Source organism: Meriones unguiculatus, chromosome 3 (assembly GCF_030254825.1).
Source record: "Meriones unguiculatus strain TT.TT164.6M chromosome 3, Bangor_MerUng_6.1, whole genome shotgun sequence".
NCBI lineage: Eukaryota > Metazoa > Chordata > Mammalia > Rodentia > Muridae > Meriones > Meriones unguiculatus.
The window spans coordinates 60,853,392-60,879,003 of record NC_083351.1 but is presented as its reverse complement, the minus strand read 5'-3'; the positions used below and the strand labels follow the sequence as shown (position 1 = coordinate 60,879,003).

Genomic DNA, 25,612 nt, shown 5'->3' with positions numbered 1-25,612 from the left:
CAAGTCAATGAAATACAAATTAAAACCATTATCTCACTAAAAAAAATATTACCAACGTGTCTATCTAAACCAATAATTAATGTTTCACAAATATAATTGTAAATCGTCCATACCCCATCAAGTGACAACCCTGCTTTTCCATACGACTGACTATCCCCTACCACATTTGGTCCGTTCATCTACCATCCTCCGTGAAACCAACAACCCGCCCACCAAAGCCCCTCTTCTTGCTCAGGGCCCATAAACGTGGGGGTGGCTAATCTGAAACTTTACCAGACATCTGGTTCTTACTTCAGGCCATTAAACGCGTTATCGCCCACTCGTTCCCCTTAATAAGACATCTCGACGGTAATGGGTCTAATCAGCCCATGTCCAGCCTAGCTGTGGTGTCACGCACTTGGTATTTTTATTCTCTGGGATGCTGTGACTCAACATGGCCGTCAAGGCATGAAGGGCAGCCTACCACGAGGCTGGGCTTTGGTGCAGGAAGGCTGGCGGCCAGGCGCGTTCACCCTCCCCTACACTTCTCTCCTTGAAGTTGGTCAGTGACTCGTTTCTCCTCCCCTACCCGGCAGACAATGGCTTTGGGAGAGGAACTCGGTTGTCTGTCAGCTGATACTGGGCACGTGTCCCTTGGGTCACTTCAGCCCCTCCCCTTATAAACCAAACAAGAACGGCAAACAGGAAACGCTCGTCTTTTAAAAATTACTCTATTATTATCAAATAGAACCACAGTATCCAAAAGGTAATTAGAAAGTTCTACCCGACTAAATGGCCCTGCATCGCGCCTGCGAGTGGCTGGCAGCCAAATCACTGCCCCGTGCAGATTGCTTTCATCCATTTTATTGTCAAGGAAATGAACAGCCTGAAGGGGTTCCCCAGGCCCAAGCGCTCCCCCCATGGGGCCCTGGGGAAGCAGGCAACAAGCGACCTGGTCTCACTAGCCCGTCCTGGGGAGAAGGGACGGGAGGGGGGAGGGTTCACAGCAGAAGGGCTTGGGGCGCCCCGCTCCCGCCCGCTGGGCTCAGCCTGGGGGCAGCCGAGGTACCTGTCCCAGGGGCCTTAGGCCCTTGCACCTGGCTGTGCATCTGGCCGGGGGCAGGGGCGGGGCGCGTGCTCACTCGCCCGTGTGGGTCCGCAGGTGGTACTTGAGCGACTGTTTGTAGCGGAAGCACTTGGCGCAGTGCGTGCAGGGGTAGGGCCGCTCGCCCGTGTGCGCGCGCTGGTGCTCCAGCAGGTGGTGCTTCTGCGTGAAGCGCTTGCCGCACTCGGCGCAGTGGTAGGGCCGCTCGCCCGTGTGGATGCGCCGGTGTTCCAGCAGGTGGTGTTTGCGGATGAAGCTCTTGCCGCATTCCGGGCAGGCGTGCGGCCGCTCACGCGAGTGCACGCGGCAGTGGTTAGTGAGCTTCGACTTCTCGCTGAAGCTCTTCTCGCACTCGGGGCACTTGAAGGGCCGCTCGCCCGTGTGAGTTCGCTGGTGGCGCAGCAGGTGCGACGGGCGGCTAAAGCTCTTGCCGCACAGGCTGCAAATGAAGGAGACCTCGTGCTTGCCCGCGTGCACGCGCTGGTGGATCACCAGGCTGATGTGCAAGCGGAAGCTCTTCTTGCATTCCGGGCATGTGTAGGGCCTCTCGCCTGTGTGCGTGATCTGGTGCTTGGTCAGGCTCGATTTGTGGCTGAAGCTGCTGTCACACTCGGGGCACTTGTAGGGCTTGGGGCCGCCGCCGCTGCCTGAGCTGGGTGACTTGGGGCGCGGCTTGAGCGAGTGCTTGGGGTTGAAGGCCGACCCGCGCTCCGGGGAGGCGTAGCCGCTGCGCACCCGGTGGATGCGCTGGTGCAGCGTGAGTTGCTGCTTGTGGCGGAAGCTGATCTCGCACTCCGCACACTCATAGGGCCCCTCCTTGATGTGGTTGCGCTGGTGGATGATGAGGTTAATCTTCAGCCGAAAGCTCTTGCCGCACTCCATGCAAGTGAAGGGCCGCTCGCCGCGCCGGTTCCGCTGCTGCTGGCTGGAGGTCCCGCGGTTTTCACCCAGGTGCCGCTCACCGTGCCCATGCGTGTGGCCGTGAAGGCTGGGTGCCAGCCTCTTCACTGCTGGGTTGCCCAACTGCAGGGGCGGGGGGCTCTCCTCGCCCTCGGGGGACATCTCCTCAGGCAACGGGGTCTGGTACATACTGGCCTCATACCTCCCGGACAGCTGCCCAAGGGACTGCAAGTGCTGTGGCAGCTCGTCCTCCTCTTCCTCTTCCTCCTCCTCCTCCTGCTCCTCTGTCTTTATCACGATCCCCTCTGCTCCAAGGTTAGAAAGAAAAAGTTTAGCTACTGCCTAGAACCCTTATGATAGATAAGTACAGCCTGGCTTCATCCTCACCAACATACTCGCGCTATACAAACACACGCCCAAATTTCTTTTTGGAAAATGTAGTGCTGTCCCATGATGCCTACCTTCCGACGACCAGCTGTGAAACCCATAGATTAACAGGGATCTTGGGGAGGGAACAGGGACATGGCTGCTTGACTTGCTGGTGGTCATGTGGACCCTGGCTGAGCGTGCTACTCTCCTGGACTCAAGGTTGTGAGTCAGTGAAGTTCCGCTTCCCACGCGGAGCCCTGGGGGCCCAGTGTCTGGGCTGTGATGGGCACTGCTGACTCACAGCGCTCTTCATCTTCCCCCTCTACACTCTTCTTTCCTGAATCCACTTGGGGTTTTCTCAGCGTGCCTTTATTCACCCACCTCCATCAATTCCTCCCTCCTCAGTCTGTCTTCCTTTGTGATCCAGGCCAACTGAGCTTTCCTTTGGTGGGGCGCAGGCTCTGGTTCTGTTTTCTGCAGATGCACGTTTCACTCTGCAGCCAGAACCAAGGTGCTTTAAAACACCAGCCTGGAGGCTCCCTTTGGGCTCCAGAGCGCAGTGCCATGCGTGCCTAACGGGTGGCCTCCTGCCGCTCCCGGGCCTGGCTTGTCCCTGTGGGACCTAAATAACTGCGGCTTCTGCAGGGGCCCCTGAGAACCGAAGCAACATCTGACGCATTTGAATTTCTCCAGTGCTTTGTAGTCAGTCACCTGACAGCCCTAACCAATGTTAACTGCAGAGTTTGTGTTTGTTTTTGAGACGAGCTCTCTATGTAGCCCTGGCTGGCCTTGAACTCAGAGTTCCACCTGTCTCTGCCTCCTTAGTGCTGGGATTAAAGGTGGGTTATCATGCTCATTTATTCATATCACCATGCCTATTTATTTATTTATAGGTTTATAACATTCCTCCCTTCCCTTTCCCCCCCTAAACCCTCCTATACACCTTTCCTTGATCTCTTTCAAGCTCATGGCTTCCTTTTTAGTTGTGCTTATGTGTGTGTGTGTGTGTTCCTAATATAACCTACTCAGTCTGTACACTATTGCTTGTATGCATGTTTTCAGGACTGACCATTTATTGTACAAGATTTTTAAAAAATGATCTTTCAATTGTGTATCTGTCTGGGTATGTATGCACGGATGCAGGAGCTCACTGTGGCCAGGGGTGTCAGATCCCCTGGAGCTGAAGTTGCAGGCAGTGCTGAGCTGCTAACATGGGTGCCAGGCACTAAATTCTCTCTTCTGCCGGAATAGTATGCTCCTACCCACTAGCCATGTCTCCATACCATGTTTTGAATTCTAGCAAAATCATTTCTAGGGCATTTTAACCTGTCCTCTTTACCTGAGCATAGATAGCACTTGGAAGAGGACCAAATCAAACAAGTTTGGCTTTCATTTCACAGCCAGGGGGGTCCAAGACCAGAAATGAAATGTATCCAAGTCTTTACAGGTCACAGGCCATCTGGTTTAATTACCTTGACAGGCAAACTGAAGCTAGCACTGTCTGTGCCTTGACAGGGGTCTTGTTCAGTTATTTTGTTTGGTGTTTTGAGACAGGGTTTCTCTGCAGCTCTGGTTGTCCTATGTAGACTAGGCTGGCTGGCCTTGAACTAAGAGAGCTGCTTGCCTCTGCCTCCTGACTGCTGGGCTTATGGGCTCGTACCACCACCCCCGGCATTGTTCAATTTTTTGGTGGCTCCTCCGCCACACACACTATAGAGCTTCTAGAGCAGCAGTTCTCAACATGTGACTCTGGGGGTTGAACCATCCCTTCATAGTAGTCACCCAAGATCATCAGAAAATACAGATATTCACATTAGGATTCATAGCAGCAGCAAAACTGCGGTTATGAAGTAGCAACAAAAATAAATTTGTGGTCGGGTTAACCACAACATGATTAATACAACTATATTAAAGGGTCACAGCATTAGGAAACTTAAGAACCACCGCTCTAAAGCCTGTAAGCTGCTGTGTTAAGCAGGCAACATGTGTGATAAGCGAGCCATCATACCTGGCCTCTGTGCACTTATGTAAATGTAAGGAATTAGATCCGGATCACGGGACCAAGGTTGCCTAGAGATTCTTATTAATTGAAAATACACCAATCATACAGCTAGGCGGTGGTGGCGCACACCTTTAATCCCAGCTTTGGGGAGGCAGAAGCAGGCCGATTTCTGAGTTCGAGGCCAATCTGGTCTACAGAGTAAGTTCCAGGACAGCCAGGGCTACACAGAGAAGCCCTGTTTGACAAATCAAAAAAAGAAAAAAAAAAATACACCAAGGATTATCAGGTGTTGGGGGGGGTGTGCATGCTTGTACTCCTAGCACTTGGGAGGCTGAGGCAGGCGGATCAGGAATAGGGACAATCTAAGTTACAACAGGAAACCCTCGGTCTCAAAAACAAACATCCAACCAAGGAGGGAAAACTGGAGCACAGAACAGCTGTCGTGAGGGTGCTCCAGGGTCAGCACGAATGCCCGCTGCTGTACCACCGTACTCATGCGGCGCAGAATAAAGACACAGGAGGCTGTAGCTAGCAAGCACCGTGGCCACACCAAAGAAGGAGGGTTTTGTTCTGAGTTACAAGAAGACCCCAGGGCAGCTATCCATCTGGGCCAGCTGGGAGGAAAGGCTGTGCTCTTACGTTAGGCTGGCACACGTTAGAGAGTGAGCTGGAGGAAGCACACTGGGGCCAGCATGGACGGTGGAGCGGGGAGACAGACGGGAAGGTGAAAGGGCAGAATTAAGCCCTTCTAGGCTGGGACTCAGAATGGCAGGCAGAGCCAGCAGACCTAAGCAGCTCGTAAGGCCTGCCCAGAGCGGTTTAGAGCATGCTTTTCTTGCAGGGTGTCGGCACACACTTTCATTCCCAGCACCCTGAAGGCTCTCTTGGGCTACTTGGTGAGACGCTTGTCTCAAAACAGACACCACCCAAACAAAACAAAGCAAAACCAAACTACCAAACTCCTGAATCACAGTGGTGTGAATGAGAAAGTGGAGATGAGTGAGAAGAGAGTTTCAGAAGACCTTGGGCATGCTTCTGGCCTCATCTGCCTTTGAGGTTCTTTTTGGAGACAGGGCTTCTCTGTGTACCCTTGGCTCTCTTAGTCCTACTCTGTAGACCAGGTTGGCCTTGAACTCACAGAGATCCACCTGCTTCTGCCTCCCTGGGTTCTCAGATTACAGGTGTGTGCCACCACACCAGGATTGGGTTCCTGTTTGTACCAATCTTGAGCAGAACAACTTCTTTCCCAGGCTGGGAGAGTCTAATAAATTCTGAGCTTATTAGGACCACATCCCAGGAGGCAGTGCCCTGAGCAGCCCCGCCAAGCCAGAACTCACCTGTGCAGTTTCTCTGCTGCACCAGCATCTGCTTGAGCTCGCTGAACTCGCTGGAGCCTTCCGTGGACTCCTCCAGCGCGTTCTCTTGTTCCTGCATGTCCAGGTCTGGCTGCTCTCCACAGGGGTCACCCAGCTCTGAGTCCTGAAAGCCATGCTCCTCCACTTGTCCCATCAGCGGCTCTGGTGTCTCCAGACCTTCTGAGCCCTCATCGTTGGTCTGCACCTCGATCTTTATCACGATGCCATCATGTGCTGAGGGAAGGTGAGGACATACAGAGCAGTCATGCCACATCCCCAGGTTTCTACAGTCCTAGCACTTACATTCCAACTGGTCTTTTTAAAAGAGACCCTAAAAAATACAATAGAGTCAATGGTGAGCAGAAAGAACTTTCTGGACACTTTGTAGTCTTGAATGCTAACACAAATCGGAGTCAAGTTACAACAGATTAAAACTTTATTCTCTAGGAATCCTCAATTGTTTAGAAAATTATTTCACTTTTCAAGCCAGGCAGCCAAAACCCAGTTTCCCTCTTGCTGGTCCACCGAAGACTAAGAAGGGGACAGTCTCCTCGCTTCTCACTCTGGCTGTTTTTGGGAGGCAGACTTCTAGAAGGCATATCCTTGGCCCACATCACCTTCCGGCAGAGGCATGACTGTGCGAGGTGTTTGGGTTCTGTCTGTTTTTAGTTAGTTTTCCAGAACAGGTCTACAGATGAACTTCAGATGGGCTTTCTAGATACAGCATCATTCTACACAAACTGGAGCACAACACAAAGTTTTGCTTTTCACTGCAGTCTCTTTCACCTATTAATTTGATTCTCCCTGTCATTTCACCATTGGGACCATGAAGATAATTCCTGTAATTGCCTCCATGCTTATATGGTTATATCCATATTAGCGTATATACACTTATTTTGTTCTTGGGTTGCTGTTGGGGTTAAAATGGCCTTTTTTCCTCCCCTGTGATCAAATATCTCATAGAAATCCCTTTAACCTAATTTCCCATGGTGCTAACCACTCTTTTAAATGCTGCATATGTCTCATCCTGTGGTTCACATGGTAATTTATTAAGTTATTCCTGAGTAGAAAAACATTTTTTTTTTTTAAAAAAATTACTTTATTTACATTTGTGTTTGCCCTCATACCTATCTGTCAGATCCCCTGGAACTGGAGTTACAGACAGTTGTGAACTGCCAGGTGGTTGCTGGGATTTGAACCTGGGTCCATTTGGAAGAGCAGCCAGTGCTCTTAACTGCCGAGCCATCTCTCTAGCCCCAGAAAAAACTTTTTGTTCTCATCTGTTGCTACAGTAAACAACAGTACAACATTTGTTTACAACCCCACTTATAAAATAGTCGTTTCATTTCTATGAGATGCTCAACAATGAGACTGAAGAATCCAAATGTTACATACTTTAAACTTTGGCGGATGTTACTAGATTTCTTTTCAGTGTGCTAAGACAGTTCGTCCTTCCACTAGGCTGCATATCCCTGGCAATAATGCTCACACACCTTAATTTTCTTCAACACATGTAAACAAGTGGCGACTTAGACTTTCATTCTATTTCCTTTCTTTTTTTGTTTTGTTTTTGTTTTTTGAAATAAGGTCTCACTGTGAAGCCCTGGCTAGCCTGGAATTCAGAGATCTGCCTGCCTCTGCCACCCAAGTGCTAGGATTAAAGGTGTGTGCCAACATGCCTGGCTGATTCTATTTCTTGGATAGGGAAGTTTGAATGATTTCCTTTATATATCTGTCCACTACACAATGACTTTGTATAATAAGTACTACCTATATTTGTTTTATTTTTATTTTTCTCTAGAGATAGGCTTAGCCCTTGGGAGGTAGAGGCAGGAAGATCAAGAGGACAAGGCCATCCTTGGCTGCATGTGCTCTTAAGCGCTGAACTGTCTCTCAAGCTCCTATTTTTCACTTTTGAGAGCTCCTGTTAAATTTTCCATGCTGTCTTTGAACTCACTCCAGCCCAGTCAGGAAGTAAAATGTGTGACCTCAGCCTCCCAAACTACCAGCCACTGTGGTCTGGGTATGTTTTGAGTATCTTCTAAAGGCTCGCATGCAGTGAGTCCGGTCCTATGTAATGAGTCTGGGGGTGGGGGCTGGCTGGATTGGGGTGTAGTTCTTGTGACATAGCGATGCTGGCTTACAGTCAGGAGTTCTTCCTCTCACCATCAGGAGGCCATCTGCTGTGCTATGATGCCACCAGAAGGATTTCTAAGAGTAACGGGGTACTGGCTACAAGTTCTTGGAAGCCAAAACTGTAAGATCAACAAAGTTGCTTTCTTTTTTAGCTTCAGGGTCTCACTCTTCAGCTCAGGCTAGTCTAGAACTTAGGGTAAAACTTAGGCTGACCTCGAATTTGCTTTGTAGCCAAGGATGACCATGAATTCTGAATTTTTTCCACCTCTACTTCCTGAGTAATGGGGTTATAGGGATACACCACAAATGTACAACAAAGTATTTTCTGCATACATTACCAATTTTGGGGTATCCCTTCTCCAATCTCTCCTTCCTCCTTTAACCTATATCTACTCTTATTTCCTTAGTGTTGCTTCTGTTTTCATCCTTCAGGTCCTCATGAGTTGTGCCTCTTTACCTGGCCTTCAAACCTATGTAAAATCATCACACACTCCCAAGAAACATGACTTCCATGGCTGCATACACTCCTGAAAATATTTTATTTGTCTATTCCCCAAATAAAATTTCAAAACTATGGTCTTTTGGCACCTTTCTTAAAAAATACATAGACAAGCTGGGTCACCACTATAATCCCAGCACTTGGGATGCTGGGGCAGAAGGGCTGTCACCACTTGAGGCCTAAAAAAAGTTACAACAAAAATAGTATTTCTGAAGTAAATATTGAGATAGAAATAAGCTTTTCCCCTTATCCCTTAATGTTACCAATGGAATCTAAAACTCCAGCAGTTTTAAGTCCACCATCATTTGCTTTAAACACACACAGATAAGTTCTCTTTGATAGCTGGGACGTTTACTCCTTTCCTCTTCACCTTGAGCCTGTTCCCAACCCCAGTTTGCCCACAGGATGTTATCCTAACAGAACTCACTTTCATGCCTTTGCTGATCACCTCATCTGCCACAAAAAATGCTCCTGCAAACTAAAAGATAAACTTTCTTTCACTTCTAATAATCACAAGGCTGTAAATGTTCATTTCTTTCCAGTTGAAGTTACCCTTGGTGATGATCATGCAGAACGATAAAGTTATCCAACATGGAAAACACAAAACTTGGGGAATGAATCTCCTACAAGGATAAGTAGGAATTTTCCTCAATTAGTTTAGTACTAGAGAATGAACACATCTTGTTTGTTTTTTGAGAGAGAGGTCTCACTATGCAGTCTAGCCTGGAACTGGCAGAGATCAGCCTGCCTCAGCCTTCCACTGCTGGGATAGGTGAGCCCCACCACACCTAGCATGTGGCTGATATCCAAAGATCACCACGACCAGTCCCTGAGAGAGGTGGAGGCGGTAAGATCAGGAATTCAAGGACAGCCTGAGCTACGAGACCCTGTCGCCATCAACAAAAAGCTTTTAGAAATCAACAACGAAAAGAAATAATCACAAAGAAGAAAAGGAGATGCAGAAACCAGCTAACAGAATCAGACGAAAAGGTGATGTATGCACACACACTTCTGTCTACACCAGAGGCTGTCCCTGGGTTGCCACCCCTTTGGATGACCCTTAGATGCCCTGCATATCAGAGATTCACATTACGATTTATAACAGTAGAAAAATTAAAGCTATGAAGTAGCAACAAAACAATTTTATGGTTGAAGGTCACCACAGCATGAGAAGCCATATTAAAGGGTGGCAGAGACTCCCTGGCTTATAGCCACAGCTCCTGCAAGTCCCACACGCTAAAAACTGATTACTGGCCTGGTGTACAGCCTTACGTTCACACTCCGGGGAAGGCAGACAGACTGGGGTAGTAACTCAAGGCCATTTGCCAATATCAAATGTTTATGTGGGTATCTAGAAAATGCATTTTTAGAAGTTTTAGATCACTGCAGAGATCATTTTAGATCATTCAGAGTCTTTACTCAAACACTAAAACTTGTGAACCCTCTAAATGTTTATCCACAGGGGAGTATGCAAACAGACTAAGAGCACTGTGATCTGCTCTGAAGAGCAGTCTAGATTTAAATATTTGGACACATAAAAGTGTCGGATACATGCCTTCTGCCTCTGATTTCTGACTGTTGGGATGAAGATGTGAACTACTTTGCCAGCTTGGATACTTTGCTAAAAAAGCTGGAAAGTGCTGTGCTTCTGTAGTATTTGAACTTGTTTTACAGTAGGATGCATTCACTCTAATTTACATATGTGTAAGCATGTATGTCGAGACTGGAAATAAAAAGGTGACCTTAGGATTCTACTCTTACCTTCCCACCCCAAGCTGCCTTTTCTTAGACAGGGTCTCAGGCAGCCTAGGCTGGCCTCAAACTCACTGTGGCCAGGATTCCAAATATTCAATGTCTCTCGCTTCCTGACTCCTAAAAACACACCTGCATGGCCACTCCTTGAGCTAGTTAGACAAGACCACCCCCTCTAAGCCCCTCACAAGCCACCAGACTCCTGTGGTTTCAGTGAGCCCAGCGTGGAGCCATGTAGGACACAGTTCACGCATGTGGCTGGTTCTTTCCTGAGAGGTGATCATCTTTACTTTTGATCACTGTTAATGGCCACACACTCAGCTCCAAATTCTCTTCTGTCCCCTCAGTGTAATTCTATTCTCAAAACACTCACATACATGTAGTATTAATTTAGTTTCACCTACTTGTAAAAATTCCAGAACCAAATGCTATACCCGGGATCTTTAATAGCTTTCCACTTTGTCTTTAGTTCTCTCTCCCATCTCTTTCCTTTTTCTTTTTATTTATTTTATTTATTGGAGGTAGGGGCAGGTGAATCTCTGTGAGTTTGAGGCCAGCCTGGTATATACAGCCCAGACTTTGTTTCAAACAAAACAAAACAAAACAGGGCACAGAGGACTTGGGTTCAATTCCCAGCACCCACACGGTGGCTCAATCTGTCAATAACTCCAGTTCTGAGGGATCCAATGTTCTTTTCTGACCTCCATACCAGGCACACATGTGGTGCACAGAGTTACATTTAAGCGAAATACTCAAGACACATAAAATAAAATAAAATAAATAAATAAATTTAAAAATTAGGCTGGGGAGATGGTCCAGTGGTTAAAGTGTTTGTTATGTAAGCAACCACTGGATCCCCAGGACCTGTGCAAATGCTGGTTGGGTATAGTGGCCTGCCTGTCGTCCCAGCATAAGGAAGGCAGTGACAGGGATGCCTGGACTAGCCATATCAGGGAGCTGTGGGTTCCACTGAGAGAGCCTGCCTCAATATGTAAGGTGTAGCGCAACAGAGGAAGACTCCCGGTGTCACACAGACACAGGAACTTGCACACATATGCATCCTTACACATATGCAAACACACCACACACAATGATAATTAAGCTAAAACAAGACTTGTGTTTCTTCTGATCAACAGACCTCAGATCCCCAAATCTTCTGAGAGTCAGGGTTCTGCAACACAGCTTGCACTTTACAGACCAATCTAATTCTGTCCACACCATCAACACCTAATGCCCCAGTGCCTACTGTCTCTAGTTCAGACCTCTGCTTCTAAACTCGGGACTCTGTTCAGCAACTTTCTCCTTAGTGTCTTGCTGGGCTCTCAACCCCCATAAGTTCAAAAGTGGATTTGTATTGTTTCTCTTCATCTGGGCCTCAAGTCCATCATCTTCCCTGATGATTTCCTGAGCCAGAGGCTATGAATTATCCTTTGCACCATCCACTCACCTTTCTCACATCTACCAATCACTAAGTTTTTCTTGGTCAACAGCCAATACATATCAATACATATCCTGCAAATAGCTGCTGCTCTCTCTGGGCTGTGCCAAAGCCTCTTCGCACTGCTGTCCACTCGTGACCAGCTTCTTCCCTTTAATTAGTTCTCTTAGGATCAAAGCGAACTAAATAACCTATTTGTTATTTAGGTCTCTACTAAAATCCCCATGTTCCAAGAGTTGTCTTCGTTATTAAATGCTTTTCTACTGTATTTGTGTGTTATGTGTGTTCCTGTGTACAAGCATGTGGAGGCCAGAGGACCTGGAATTCTCTATCATGTGCATCCTGGGGATTGAACTCAGAGGCTCAGGCTTGGCAGGAGACACTTTTGCCTGTTGAGTCATCCTGCCTGTCTGTATGATGCCTTTTCTACTCTCCCAAGATCAGCAAAGTCTTCTGTGTTTTGTCTTATCTGGCTGCTTCTTGTCACAGCTGTATCATAGGAGGTGACTGGTTTTTCTGTTTTGCTTTTAAGACTTCTTTTACCTATGTGTACATTTGTATGTACATAGGTCATGTGCACACATCATGTTCATGAAGATGTTCGAGGAAGTCAGACGGCAGTTGATCCTAGAGCTGGAATAACAGGCAGGTGTGAACCAACTGATGTGGGTGCTGGGAACTGAACTTGGATCCTCTGTAGAGCTGCACATGCTAATGACTGAGTCACGTCTCCAGGCCAGTGACTATTTTCATATAGCGTGGATGTGGTTGCTAACATTGGTCTTCTCCACTTGAATGTATAAGCCTAAGTGAGAGCAAGAACTTTTGGGTACCCAACTATCAACAGAGTACTTGATATAAAAAACATCCGATGAACTAAGTAATAAACAAGCGAATCTTATGGTATAACAAATTCTTCATAATGTGATGTCAGAGGAGACAGAGAGTGTACCCTGTTATAATATGATATACATACTATGTTTTAAACTATATTTTAGATTCTGTTCAATGTTATTATAGACTCTGAAAGACATTATTAGGTCAACTGTATTAATGTATTAAAATATTTAAAACTGAGAACACACATCTTTGCCATGCCTTCTGGCTCGTTTCACTCTTGGAGGGCTTGAATACACAGGAGCAGGGAACAAACGAATGGACACACAGATGGATGACATGGACACAACTATTTTGATTATTTTCAGCCAAGTGCTAGTATCTGAATTCTCTTTTGATCTCCTAGGACCCAAAGCATTGGATGAATTTACTGAGGCATTCATAAAACTGTCATTCTTGAAATATGCAAAACTGGCAAAGTTCTCAGTTTTCCAGGTGCCCCTGCTTAGTATCACACCTTTGCATCTGGTTCAGGGTTGCCTCTGCCACCTTCATGCTAGGGAGAAGACACTGGATAGATTATTCAGGTATGCGGGAGATGGATTCCTACAGTTTCTCAGGTAGCACTTGCTGGGCTAAATACTGTATGGCACAGTGGTCCCATGTTACCTGCCCCCCCCCCCCCAATGATGTGGGCCCCAAGGGCTAGAAAGGATAAGTGCAACAAGTGACATAGTTCAGTCAAATAAGGATATCCCCATGAGGCCACTTCTTCTGCAGAAGCTCAGCCCACAAACATGTGGACCAGAGTGCACTCGCTCAGGGCAAAGCGGGCATGGCTGTTTGCTTTTTACTTTGAACCCTATTCAATGGGAGGCCTGCAACACGTACCACAGATAAGAAAAGTAGATAGGGAAAGAGTTGGATGCTACCAGCAAAGCCCCTGGACCTCAAAACCAGCTAGAGTAGTAGCCATATTTCAGAATTTTAGCCATAAAGCATCTCTACCGATTCTTACTTCAAGCCTTCCTGCCTCTGAGTTCTTCCATGCTGAATCTCTCTATTCCCTCCCAATTCTTGTTTTCAGATGTGGCTGCTCAAACCTCTAAGGTACACATTTTCCTGCAACCAAAATATAGGCTTAGACCAAGCCCTCAAACTTATCTAATTTCAAATTCACCTTTTTATCTATGGCACTGAATTGTGGTAAGTCTCACCCCTCCACTTGGTGCCTGGCGTGAAGCGCATGATGTCCATAGTTAGATCCATGGACTAACCCTCTGAAGCTGTAAGCTCAAACAAACCTTGTCTTGGGTTGTTTCTGCGCTAATGCGGTCTTCAGTGACATTAAATCAGAACAAAGTCTGTCTGTTGGTCCCCAACTGAGTTCCCCGGCAGGATCATGTCCTTTCTGCAATCAATAGGATCACTAATGATGTTGTATTATTCCTGATTATTATATATGTCCACCAAGGACAAAGGCCTGCTTCTATTCAAGCTATCTGAGGCAAGTGATACAAGTCCAGAGGAAAATCCTCAAGCAGAGGGACTACAACACTGATGCACCAAGAGAGCACTCAGAGCGAACGTGTGCAGGCTACCGCTCCAGCCACTGTGAAGAGGACCCTAGCTGGAGCAGTGTTCCTGAGCCACTGTGACTGCCAGTCTCCATGCTGGGCCTTTGCGTTAGATCTTAGTACTCACTAGCTCCCATCCTGGACTCAAGAGCAGGCGCTTCATACCTAGCACACCTGGGCCTCACCCCACCTGACTGCCTCAGCCAGGCCTGCTGGACTCCTGCGCTGCAGGGAGCTTCTAGTCAAGTTCATGCCTGTCCTCTGTTCTTCAGGGACATGGCCTTTCTATGGGGAATCTAAGAGGTATGAGCATAACACAGGAACGCATTCTCTGTGTTTTTTCCTGAAAAAAAGAACAGTAAGAATGGGTCATGTCAAAACAACAACAACCTACAAATGCACAAGACAATGAACTCTATGCATTTCCATTTATCAGCTACCTGGGTCACTAGTGATCATGGGGGACTCAAGAGGGCCGTCTACTACAGACCTCTTTCCTGCACAGCTTGCTACTGTGTCAGCCTTTCAGTTTCTCTCTGAACTCCATACTGGAGCCACCCGAATAATGAACGATCCAGGATACAGAGCCCTGGGCCACCCATCTGCCACTCACCAGCGCTGGGGTCTGTGGGAGTCTCGCCCTCCTCAGAGTCCTCTTGCTCCTGCATGGCTGGCCTCTCTCCGCGCTCCATCTGTGACATAAGGTCTGGTTTGGATATTGCATAGTCTGGGGAGAAGGAACGAAAGAAAGTATCTTATGATATGAGGTAGCATTGTTTGCTGTAAAGGTATCATCTGTGGGAGCTGACCCAGAAGAGCCCCTCTGCTGGGGGACTGGCAATGCTGGGAAAGAAAAGGGACAAGTGTCCAGCAGCTTTCTCCAGGGCCCATCAGGTGTGTGTCTCATGCTGCTCACAGGGACTGAGCTTGCCCAGGAGCTACATGACAAAGTTGCAATTGTAAAAAGTAAAAACTTCATCCCGATAAAGTAGAAATTTCATAAAACAAAATATTGACAGAGTTCCTTATACTAAAAAGGGTTGCCAAGCATGATGGCTCAGGCCTGTAACACCAGCACTTGGGAGGTGAAACCAGAACTTCTGTGAGTCCAGGGCCAGCTCGGTTCACAGACTGAGGTCCTGCTCCAAAAAACAGAAACAGAGCCAGACTCGGGGGCTCACACCCTTAATCTCATCCCTGGGGACAACGAAGAGGCAGGCAGATCTCTGTGAATTCAAGGTCAGCCTGGGCTACATAGTGAATTTCAGGCTGGCCAAGACTACACAGTGAGACACAATTTCAAAAACAACCAAAAAAACAAAAACAAAAACAAAACCCCACCCACCCACCTACCCAACCAACCAAACAAAAAAGAGAGAGAGAGAGAGAGAGAGAGAGAGAGAGAGAGCGAGCATAAGCGCTGGGCATAGTGGTACATGCCTGTAATCCCAGTACTCTGGGAGACAGAGGCAGGCGGATCTCTGAGTTCGAGGTCACCCTGGTCTACAAAGTGAGTCCAGGACAGTCAAGCCAAGCCTACACAGAGGAACCTAAAAAGATTAAAATAAATAAATAAATAAAAGCAAGAGAGAATGAGAGAGACCAAGGCGAGAGAGGGGGTGGAAGGAGAGAATAAAGAAAAAGAAAGAAGTTACGGGCAGTTAGGGACTGGCAGGAACCCGTGCCTAACATGTATGGACCCCCAGGTTCAATTCTTAACACTCCTCAAAACGTTTAAAATTATTTTGAAATAAAAAGCTGACGAAACATGGCAGAAATATAGAAACATACATATTCGTCACATATAGCAAATGGTTAATAGTCATAATTAAAAACAAATATTTGCTATGATAACTACTCGGAAGGTAGAAGGATCAGGAGTTAAAGGTCAGCACATCTGAGGCCAGCCTGGGCTACCTGATCTTGTCTCAGAAAACACAAAGATATTAAAACAGAGTAAAGCAGGGCGTGGAGAAATGGTTCACATGTCTAGGAGGCTCCATGGCCTGGCATCCTCTCCTCCACAACCCGCTTCGAATCTGTACTGTCCAACTTGGGGTCAGCGCACAGAGTCACAGCACTCCACAGTAGAGACAGAGGCACCCATGGCTCGGCAGCAATACAATCAGAGTTCAGGGGCCAGAGAGAAGTTTCAGGGGTCGAGAGCATTTGTTAGGTTGCCAGCACCCACGCGGTGGCTCACAGAGATCTGCAGCACCCTCTTCAGGTCTCCATGGCACTAGGCATGCGCGTGGTGCACACATTAACAGCAGGCAAAACACTCATACACATCAAATTTGGAAAAAAAAAAAAAGTGGAAGTTTTCCTAGATAGTGCACTTTCTCTCAAGGACTGTGGCCTACAGCTGCTGACAAAGCAAGGTCCCGGTCTAACATGGGGTACTGTGAGCGGCTGCCTCTGTGCAGGCTTCACACTGCATGTATGACAGGCACACACTGCACACCCACAGAGGCCACAGGGACTGGAGTTACAACAGTAACTCCTCATGTGGCTTTTGGGAACTGAGGTCCTCTGCAAGAGCAGCAAGTGCTCTGAACTGCCGAGACAGCACTCGCACACAAACAGCTCAGCAGTGTACTCAACATTTAAATGTGTGTGTGCGTGCGTGTATGAGCGGAAGCCCGTGCGCGCGCGTGTCAGGGTATATGCAGGTTGCTCGCCTGTGAGCACACACGGAAGACATTTTTTCATCAGGTCCCCTTTCACTGTCCTCTGCATCTTCTGAGACAGGATCTCTCCCTGAACCGGAAGCTGTTTCGACTAGACTGGCTGGACAGTAAAGCCCCAGGCACCTGCCTGTCCCTGCACCCCAGTACTGCAGCGACACCCCAGGGTCTGCTTTTACCTGAGTGGTGGCGACCTGAACTCAGGTTTCCCATGCCTGCACAGCAAACTATCTACTGACTCACCCATATCAAAAAATTCTACACATGAGACGAAAGGATACACACTGGATATACCCAGTTTCCTATCCTTTCATGTTTTCAGTGAAAACAAGAATCAACAGACTTTGGCACGAGACTTCCTGATAGGAAGCAGGACCCGGGGGCCACAGGCCTCAGTAAATGATGGTGCTCAGCTGACGACTAAGAAAACTACGTCCCTAATCTTGTCCTCAGCCTCTTACTACATGTTATTCTTGGGAAGCATTTCACACCTTGCCAGCACATAGTAGGTCCTCAGCACATTTGTTTTCTTCTAGTTATTGATCCTTCTATAGTCATAATTTGTTAGACAAATTAAGTTTGCAAGCAGGATGCATGGGGGAAATGCTCCGGCGGTAACGGCCCACCAAGGTCTGGCCAGCTTTTTCTCTGCTGCCCCAAGGGTCTCCCTGGAGCGTGGTGTCTCAGCTTGTGCCACACTGACATACAAGACTATGCGAGTAGTTTTGTTTTGTTTTCCAAGACAAGGTTTTTCTATGCAGCCTGGCTGTCCTGAAACTCACTGTGTAGACCAGGCTGGCCGCAAACTCAGAGATCTGCCTGCCTCTGCCTCCCACGTGCTGGGATTAAAGGCGTGAGCCACCACTGCCCAGCTTGTGTCACTCCTTTTCAAAGAAGAAAATGATTATTTTTTAAAAATTAATTTTTACTATATAAATTGATGTTTGACCCGCATGTATGTCTGTGTGATCGTGCTGATCCCCTGAAAATGGAGCTACAGACAGTTGTGCGCTGCCACATGGGTGCTGGGAACTGAACCCAGGTCCTTTGGAAGAGCAGCCAGTGCCCTTAACCACTGAGCCGTCTCTCTAGCTCCAATTATTTTAACTCCATGTATATGCATGTTTGTGCACATGTAACTCCAGACACCTGTGAAATTCAGAAGAGTTAGATCCTCCGGAAGCTGAAGTCACAGGTGGCTGCAGGCCACTGATGTCGCGCTTAGAACTTTTAACCACTGACCCATCTCTAGCCCGTTTGTGGCGCTATTTAAAATTCTGTTTGTAGGGCTGGGAGATGGTTGAGTTGGTAAAGTGCCTGCCCTGTAAGAATGAGAACACGAGTTTGATTCCCAGCACCCATGTGAAAACTAGGTGTCGTATTGCCCCTTGGTAACCCTAGTGCTGGCAGGGAGGGCAGAGCCGTGGAAGCACAGGCTCCAGAAGCACCCTGGCTAGCCAGTCTACTCATCTCAAACACTACTGCAGAGTACCACAGAAGGCACTTGACCCTGAATTCTGACCTCCAGATGCACACATACCCACACAAAACAAGTAAAATTCTGTTTGTTTGAAGCCAGGTGTGGTAGTGCATGTATATAATCTCAACATTCAGTAAGTTTTTGACAGCAGAATTCTGAATTCAAGGCCAGCCTGGGCTAAATGGTTGTTTCAAGACCGCCTTACTCAACAGCAAAATCCTGTTAAAGCCATCTGCTGGGCATGCTGGTACACGTCTATAATCCCAGTACTTAGGGAAGTGTAGATGCTGGAGGATCCCAATGAATCTGAGGCTAGCCTGGGTCTACAAAACAAGTTCCAGGCCATCCAGGGCAGCCTATCTCAAACAAAACAATCCATCCATACAAACCCAAACAAGTATCACCTCCCCAAACAACCAAATAAAACCAAAACCAAACACAACGTTTGCCTCTTTCCCACCACCGGAGCTACTGATGCTTAGATTCTCTACGTGGCTACAAAGCCTCACACTCAGGTCACAGTCCTTTGTTCTTACCCATGGAGACCAGAGACTCATAGTTGCCCCTCATGACATTCTTATAGAGCTCCTTCTGCCACTCGGAGAGGTTCCCCCATTCCTGCTCGGAGAAATGGACGGCGACATCATCGAATGTGACAGGGACCTGAAACGAAACAACCAGGTCAGGAAGGACCAAAGCGACAACACCACAGATGGCCAAGCCCCAACTCCGTCTTTAGAGAGGGCAAGCCCTCCTCCCTGCACTTGCTCGGGGGTGGGGACAGCTTTACCAACACCCTGCTGACATCGGACTACATTTCTGGCTACACAGTGGAGGACGCATCTTGCCTGGGCCCTTCTCCAACTTTAAAACATGTAGCACCACGAGCGCCAGGAAACCTGCTGGAAATGTAGACACTTAGGCCTCACCCTGGACATTCAGAGATCGGAATGTCTTTAGTGAGACCTGTAATGGAAGTTTTGGTTTCTTTGTATGTTATGTAAATATGTTTTTGTTTTAATCTCAAGTATGGGATTTTAATTGGGCTATAGTTTGTCCACACTTGTTAATTATCTTGTGTGGAGTATGGCTTTTGCCAGCTGGTAACGGCCTTCCATGTGCAGCAAAGAGAGGGGTGTAATCTAGGACTCAGTATAACTGTGAGGGTGAGAAAGAGAAGGTGGCATTAGGTGTGGCATTAGGTGTTGGCCTGTGGCGTGTGGCCAACTGGAGAGACCAGAGACGGTGTGGCGGTTTGGAACAGACAGACAGAGGGAAACTCTCCAGGGCACAGCAGGGTGGAGACTTCTAGCTGTGTCTGTGGTTGACAGAGATTGGTATAGAGCCCTAAAAGAACCCCTTGACCCTAAATAGCCGGGAAAAGTAAAGTGGTCTGGGTGCCCTCTCCCCACTAACCTTTTCTCTCTCCACTTAAGGTTGGGGGGTTGATGCAAGGGAGGTAGAGGCCTAAACATGCCAAATAAGTAGAGTTTTAAAGAAGAATGCTACAGGAGGCTTTCTGCTACAGGGATCCTAGAGTTCTAATATACAACGGCCTTCACGGGGAATTGGCTTACAGACTCTGGAACAAAAAGAAAACTGGTCTACACTCATGTTCCCTTAGAACTGTCAGGAAAATAAGATTAAAACCCGTTTCTTAGCTCCTTAAGGATACTTCCTGAAATCAGTTTTACTGAAATTAAGGATTTATAAGTAAATTGACAAAAAAGTGTTCGCACAAAACCTAACAATTAAATTATAATCTTCTCCCCATCCAGGCTGATGGTAGATCATTAAGTACTGCTCATAGGCACAATTATCCCTTGGTACCTGTAAGGAATTGGTTCCAGAACCCTCAGAATCCTGAAGTCTGGAGATGCTGAGGTCTTTATATATAAAATGGCACAGTATTTGCATAAAACCCGTATGAAAACCCAGAATTTTAAACCATCCCATCATGGCATGCAATGCCGCCTCAATGTGAATGCTGGGTGCAGCTGTTATAACCTACCAATCAGGGGATGGCTAGAAAAAAGCACTCATGTTCACTGCAGACACAATTTTCTTTTCCCCATATTAACCCGGAATGGCCAGAAACCAGCGTGTGGAATTTGGGTGTGAGAGCAGATTGACAGGACAGGCTCTCTGCTGCTCTTATAAGCCTGCTGCCTGCATCCCAGCTCAGGCTCTGGGAAGAGGTTACTTGTCCCTTTCTAAATGGACTTTAGTACCAGTCTGCACTTTTACCAACAGGAGAAATAACTTGCTTTTGGTGTGCCCTGCTCTTGGTGAAGCAATACTGGAAGCAGGACGCCTTGCTTCTCGTTTTTCCTTTCCCAAACATCGCTTTCCCATTGTTTTAACTGAACTAAACCCCTAAGCCATGTTCCCCTGCATAGGGGAAGCCTTGAGAAGCTTCCTTGGGAAACCCCCAGTGGAATGGGCGTACCTTGGGAACTTCTCCATTGCTGCCTGGGGGCAGCCGCAGGATCCAGAAATTTCTGTTTTTCAGCAGGTTCTCCATGTTCTCCAGGCGCCGCTGCAGCAGCCCGTACTCCTGCAGCAGGGTCCCCAGCACAACCCACTTGCTCTCCAGATGGTTTGCAAACTCCACAGCCGTCCTCTCGCAGTCGGCTATCTTCTTCTCATTCGTCCCTGTCCTGCCCTCCAGGGTCAGCAGCCGCATGGCCTGGGCTTCCAGTTTTCTTTCCACCGCTTGGACAGCAGCCCACACGGCCAAGCGAGTGATTTCTGCGGTGGGCAGCGGCTGTTCCTTCTGGGCTGCAGAAGAGGTATGGAAGGGAGTGTCCTTTTGCAAAGTGGGACTCTGGAGCAAGGGGTCCATGTCAGTCTCCGGAGCTGTGGGTGACAGAGTCGGCGAGTCTTTCTCAGGGCCTTCGGGAGAGCGGAGTGGGGCTTCCTGATGGTGGGTGGAGCGGGAGAGCAGGGGCATGCCCTGACCAGCAGCTGAAGGCGGGTACTGAGCTTCTTCCTGGGCAGCCAGGGTTACCTGATGATGTGCGTCTTGCTCAGAAGTGGCAGGATACAGGAATGAAGGTCCTTTCTGAAGAACATGTGACATCTGGCCGGAAGTCTCCTGCTTAGGAGTACTGTCAGTCTGGGGCCGGGCTTGTGGAGGGGCAGTGGGAGACAAAGGAGGAATTTCTTTGGGGGGAAGAAGGCAAGAAGGGAACACAGTTTCTCTGGGGCGTCCAGCAGGGACCTGATGCACAGACTCTTCGTGTGGAACACTGGAGAATGATAGAGGTGATGAGCGTTCGTCCTCCATGTCCAGCTGCTGGACCTGTGTTCAAGGAGAGGAAAGACAGGATTAAGGGTCAGTCTCCAGCTGGCAAAACAAATCCAAGAGATAAGCGTGCATGCTAAGAGGCCCTCAGCAGAAGACACATTCCAAAGAAGCAAATCTCTTCCAGTAGTGGCACTGATCTAGACATCAATGATAAAGCCTTTAAGAACAACACATAAAAGACGGCTACGATGCCTTCTGATTTGGAGCCATCTCCCCCCCCCGCCCCCAACACGTTTCAGATGTGATGAAGGAGTGCAGGAGGGGAAGGGTATGGGAAGAAATCAGAACACTCAGCTTCCTGCTCCATCGGCACCTACTGCTGCCCTTTTCACTATAGCTGCTTATGTGACTTCTTTGTCTGGAAAGATTTGCAGAGGCTGGACAGGCTTGGGGCACGGCAACTGGCTTGTGCTCCAAGTAAGGGCTGGGGAGACATGGTGAGAGCGAACACAGGCAATTCAGCCTCCTCAGGAGCCCGGGTTTCCTAGGTAGATGGTCCACTGGGGCAGGTGTACATTGCTGGGCTGGGCTCCTTCTCTATGGTTCTCGAGGTAGGGAATAAGGAAGAAAGGCCCGTAGTAACTGAAGCCAGGCAGACATTAAACTAGTTTTGAGTGTGACAAGAGTGTTGGAAACTAGAGACAGAATAAAGATGCATTTTCTTTTGCACTCTGATCATCATCTTGCCACATCCATGTTAAAATCTTCAACCACCAGGGAGGCGAAGCCATGCTCTTCTCTGAGTGCCAAGTTCATTCACCTATACACTCAATACCTTTAGTGGATCTGAGCGGAATTTTTCTATTACAATTTTTGTTCTTTTCTTCATAATATTCCGTCTAGGAATCTACTCAGCTTCTACGCTTTCTATATAAGTGCTCGGTAAGGTAATTAAAGCTTGTTTTCTTCACTTGAAAATTAACATATCCCTTATATCCAGTTTTATAGCATATACTCAATAAATGCCTGTTGCTTGAGTCAATTGTACAATGATAAGTTAAAAGGGTTCCTTTTGCCATCTATCAAAGGCTTGTCTAAACCTCATAATTTGCTTAGCTGTCTTTCTTGCCTTTATTCATTGATTCACATACAGGTAACAGCACTAACAGCAGTATCCAACTTTTAAGCCAAGACTAAAGACTGAGACCCTGTCCAGAAAAGATCTTTAAGAAAGTATGAGCCATAGCTCTGTTTTGGGGTAGCTCATCAGCAAAGTAAATGTTTACGATATATTACGTACCATAAACTGTGTTAAGCATTTAAAAGGATTATCTCACTTAAGCCTCAGGAAACCTGATGAATCAGGCACTACTAGCATTATTATCCACATTCAGCTATGAAAACACCGAAAACAGGAGGCCGTGTGAACCTGGCCTCAGGCCACTCAGACCCCAGAGTCTGACCTCCAGGCCTCAGTTATAGACAGAGGCAGCCAACAGATCTGAACCCTGAGTCAGAGGCTTAGTGATTAAACAGACCTATGTAGGCTTACTACAGGCATCCCATTGGGATGGAAGGTCTTCCCTATCCCTTACAGACGCTGGTTTATGGTAGTGTCAAGAGCCCCCTAGAAAACCTAATGCAAATGAGTTCTCCTCAAAACACATACAGATGCATATTTATGCAAACGCAGAAAGGGTTCAAAGACCTGTTCTACATTGACAGCTCCCTTAGGTGGAAGCCTCAATCACACAGGTAAAGGAACCAAGACATTAGGTATATTAAGGCTGTCTTCCTGAGTAGGGACTACGATATTGGCCTACAATTAGTAGGAAGAGGGGGAAAATACCTGGAAAGCAGGTTAAATACAGAAATACAGGGTTTTACCTCAAACGAAAAAAGGCTTCAGTATGGTAACTAAAGCCAGAAGAGCAAGACATCTTTATTAACCAGCTGAACCAGAGCTCAAAGAAAAATAGTATTTCTTGCTTTCTTCATTTAGGGACGTGGAGCACTGGAAAGAGGTGAGGAGTCAAAAGGTGTGTCCCATTCACCCAACACCTAAGTCCTGATACAATGTCATCAGTTCCAGTAAACCTTACCCTTTAGCAAAGACCTGAAAGGAGTAGGCTCAAATTCTCAGGCTACTAGCAGGTTAGAATTCTTCTGTGCCACATTTCATAGATTCTGCCTGTCCCCCACCCCGTGTGGTAAGTGAATGGGGGCTCCAGGATCCATGCCAACATCTAGAAACATGTATAACGACACACATCTGACTTCTTTAAAAAGCTGTGCCATTTTTCTTACATGACCCAGGATGGTTCCCTCAGAATTACATGCCATGAAAGGGTTTTGAAGACGTAAGCCTAGAGGTAGGCTTGTTTAAAAAAAAAAAAATCTTCGTTTTATTTCCCAGGAGTTTTGTTATTGTTATTTTAAGAACTGCGAGGCTTTTAGAAACCCATCTATCCCACCCCTTCCTGTACACATAGGAACCGGGCTCAAAGGCACGGACTCCCATGCAGCAAACCTAGCACGGCCAGGGTGCCTCAGAGAGCACATTCGGTGGGAGGGCGTTTAATTGTCGAGTGACCCTCCGGAGGGGCACGGCAACCTCTTACGGCCCCCACTCGCCAGACCCCATCTACCCGTACCCCAACTTGGACTCGGGGTCCTCCTGATGCAGAGGCCGTGGGTCACACGGCTGCCCACCCACACCGGAGACACTGGGCTGGGCGCTGCCCGCCTTCCCCTCCTCCCCCGACGGGCCGCAGCCAGGGCTCGGCCGGCCCAGGCCGCCCACCCCGGTGGAGCCCGCCGCGAGCGCCTCCCCCTCCCCGTCCAGGCCCGCAGCACGCCGGGCAGGCCTCCGCCGGGCTGCGGGCACCCAGCCCCGGCCGACTCGCTACGTGACCTTGGGGCAGGCAGGGCAGATCGCCGCCGGGGGTCCGTGCCTCAGTGTCTCCGCTCTGCGAAATGGGAGAGCCGCGTCAGCGCCGCGCCCAGGCCGGGAGCCGCTCCGCGGGGCCGAGCTCTGCGGAAAACGTGCCGCCGGCCACCCCGACGGACGCAGCGCCGGCTCCGCAGCCAGGGAGCGAGCGCGCCGCCCGCGCCCCACCTCGGGCCGCGTGTCCGGGCGCCGTGCGGCCGCGCAGCCTCGCACGGACGGCCGCCGCTCCCGCCCGCCCCGGCCGGCCTCCCCCCCAGGGGGCGCGCGAGCCCGCCAGGGCGCCCCCTCCCCGCTAACGTCGCCGCGCCCGGCCCTTACCGAGACCCCAGGCCGGGCCGCCGAGCCCGGAGCACGCAGGCACTCCCCGGGGCCCCGAGGCCGCGCGTCCGTGCGCGCGCGGGCCGCCCTCCCCGGAGCCGGGGCCGCCTCGGCCATGGCCCTGCGCCGCCCGGCCCGCGCCGCCCGAGTCCCCGCCGCCGCCGCCGCCCCCGCCGCCGCCGCCGCCGCGCGCAGCCCCACGCAGGCCCGGCGCCGCGGGCGGGCTGGCGGCGCCGCGCGGCCTGGCCTCGCCCGCCGGGGCTGCGCGGCCGTCGGGCCCCGGCCTGCTCGGGGCTGCGCTCGGCGGGCGGGCGCGGGCGGCGGCGGCGGCGTCGGAGCGCGGCGGGGCGGGCTGCGCCCCGGCGGCGAGCTGGGCCCCGGCGCTCCGCGGCCGCCCCCGGCGAGCTCGCCCGCCCCGAGCGGCCGGCGCTGCGACCCCGGCTGCGGCCCGGGCCCCGGCTGCGAGCTGCGCGGCCGTCCCGGCGCCTCTTCAGCAGGGGAGCTGCACCGCAGCTGCCATGTTGCTACAAACTGCATCCTGGGAGGCATGTCCCTCTCAGGCGTTTCAAGAGGAGCGCTCCGAGGCTCGTCGGAGGCGGCCGGAACCCAGACAGCTCCATCTACAGCCGGTAGGAGCGAACAGTGAGGCGCGGGCCGCCGCGGCGCCGGACACGCCCTGAGCCCGTCGCGGCTCCCGGGCCCTCGCGGCTCACCTGGCGTCCCGGCGGCCCGGTGCCCTCGGGCCAGGCCGCGGCGGGCGGCGGCGGCGGCGGCGGCGGCGGCGGAGCGAATCCGGGCGCGCGGCCCGCGCGGCGCGCTGGCTCTGGAGGCGGGCCGATGGGCTCCGACAGCCTTCCGCCCGCGGCCGCCCTCGCGTCTCTACCCGGGACCCGGTCGTTGGCTTTCAAAACCTGCGCTCACAAAGGGATCGGAGAGCCGTCACACCACAGAGAGCCGGAGTTCATGTGACCGGCGCGG

General features: G+C 49.6%; 1 protein-coding gene across 3 annotated transcripts; it reads right to left on the bottom strand.

Annotated features, from left to right (window-relative positions):
• Positions 1-694: 694 nt before the first annotated feature.
• Znf777 (zinc finger protein 777) lies at positions 695-25,612 on the bottom strand. Of its 3 annotated transcripts, XM_021650166.2 has the most exons (7): positions 24,635-24,653; positions 24,281-24,335; positions 20,566-21,420; positions 18,653-18,779; positions 14,563-14,676; positions 5,693-5,944; positions 695-2,289 (listed from the first exon to the last, which is right to left on the bottom strand). In XM_021650166.2, exons 3-7 carry the CDS (start codon positions 21,403-21,405, stop codon positions 1,118-1,120), a joined length of 2,505 nt encoding a protein of 834 aa, XP_021505841.1. In that variant the 5' UTR covers positions 21,406-21,420; positions 24,281-24,335; positions 24,635-24,653; the 3' UTR covers positions 695-1,117. The 3 variants fall into 3 exon arrangements, with proteins under 3 accessions (XP_021505841.1, XP_021505842.1, XP_021505840.2); XM_021650167.2 differs by lacking the exons at positions 24,281-24,335; positions 24,635-24,653 and adding an exon at positions 25,348-25,612; XM_021650165.2 differs by lacking the exon at positions 24,281-24,335 and having other exon boundaries at positions 24,635-25,303.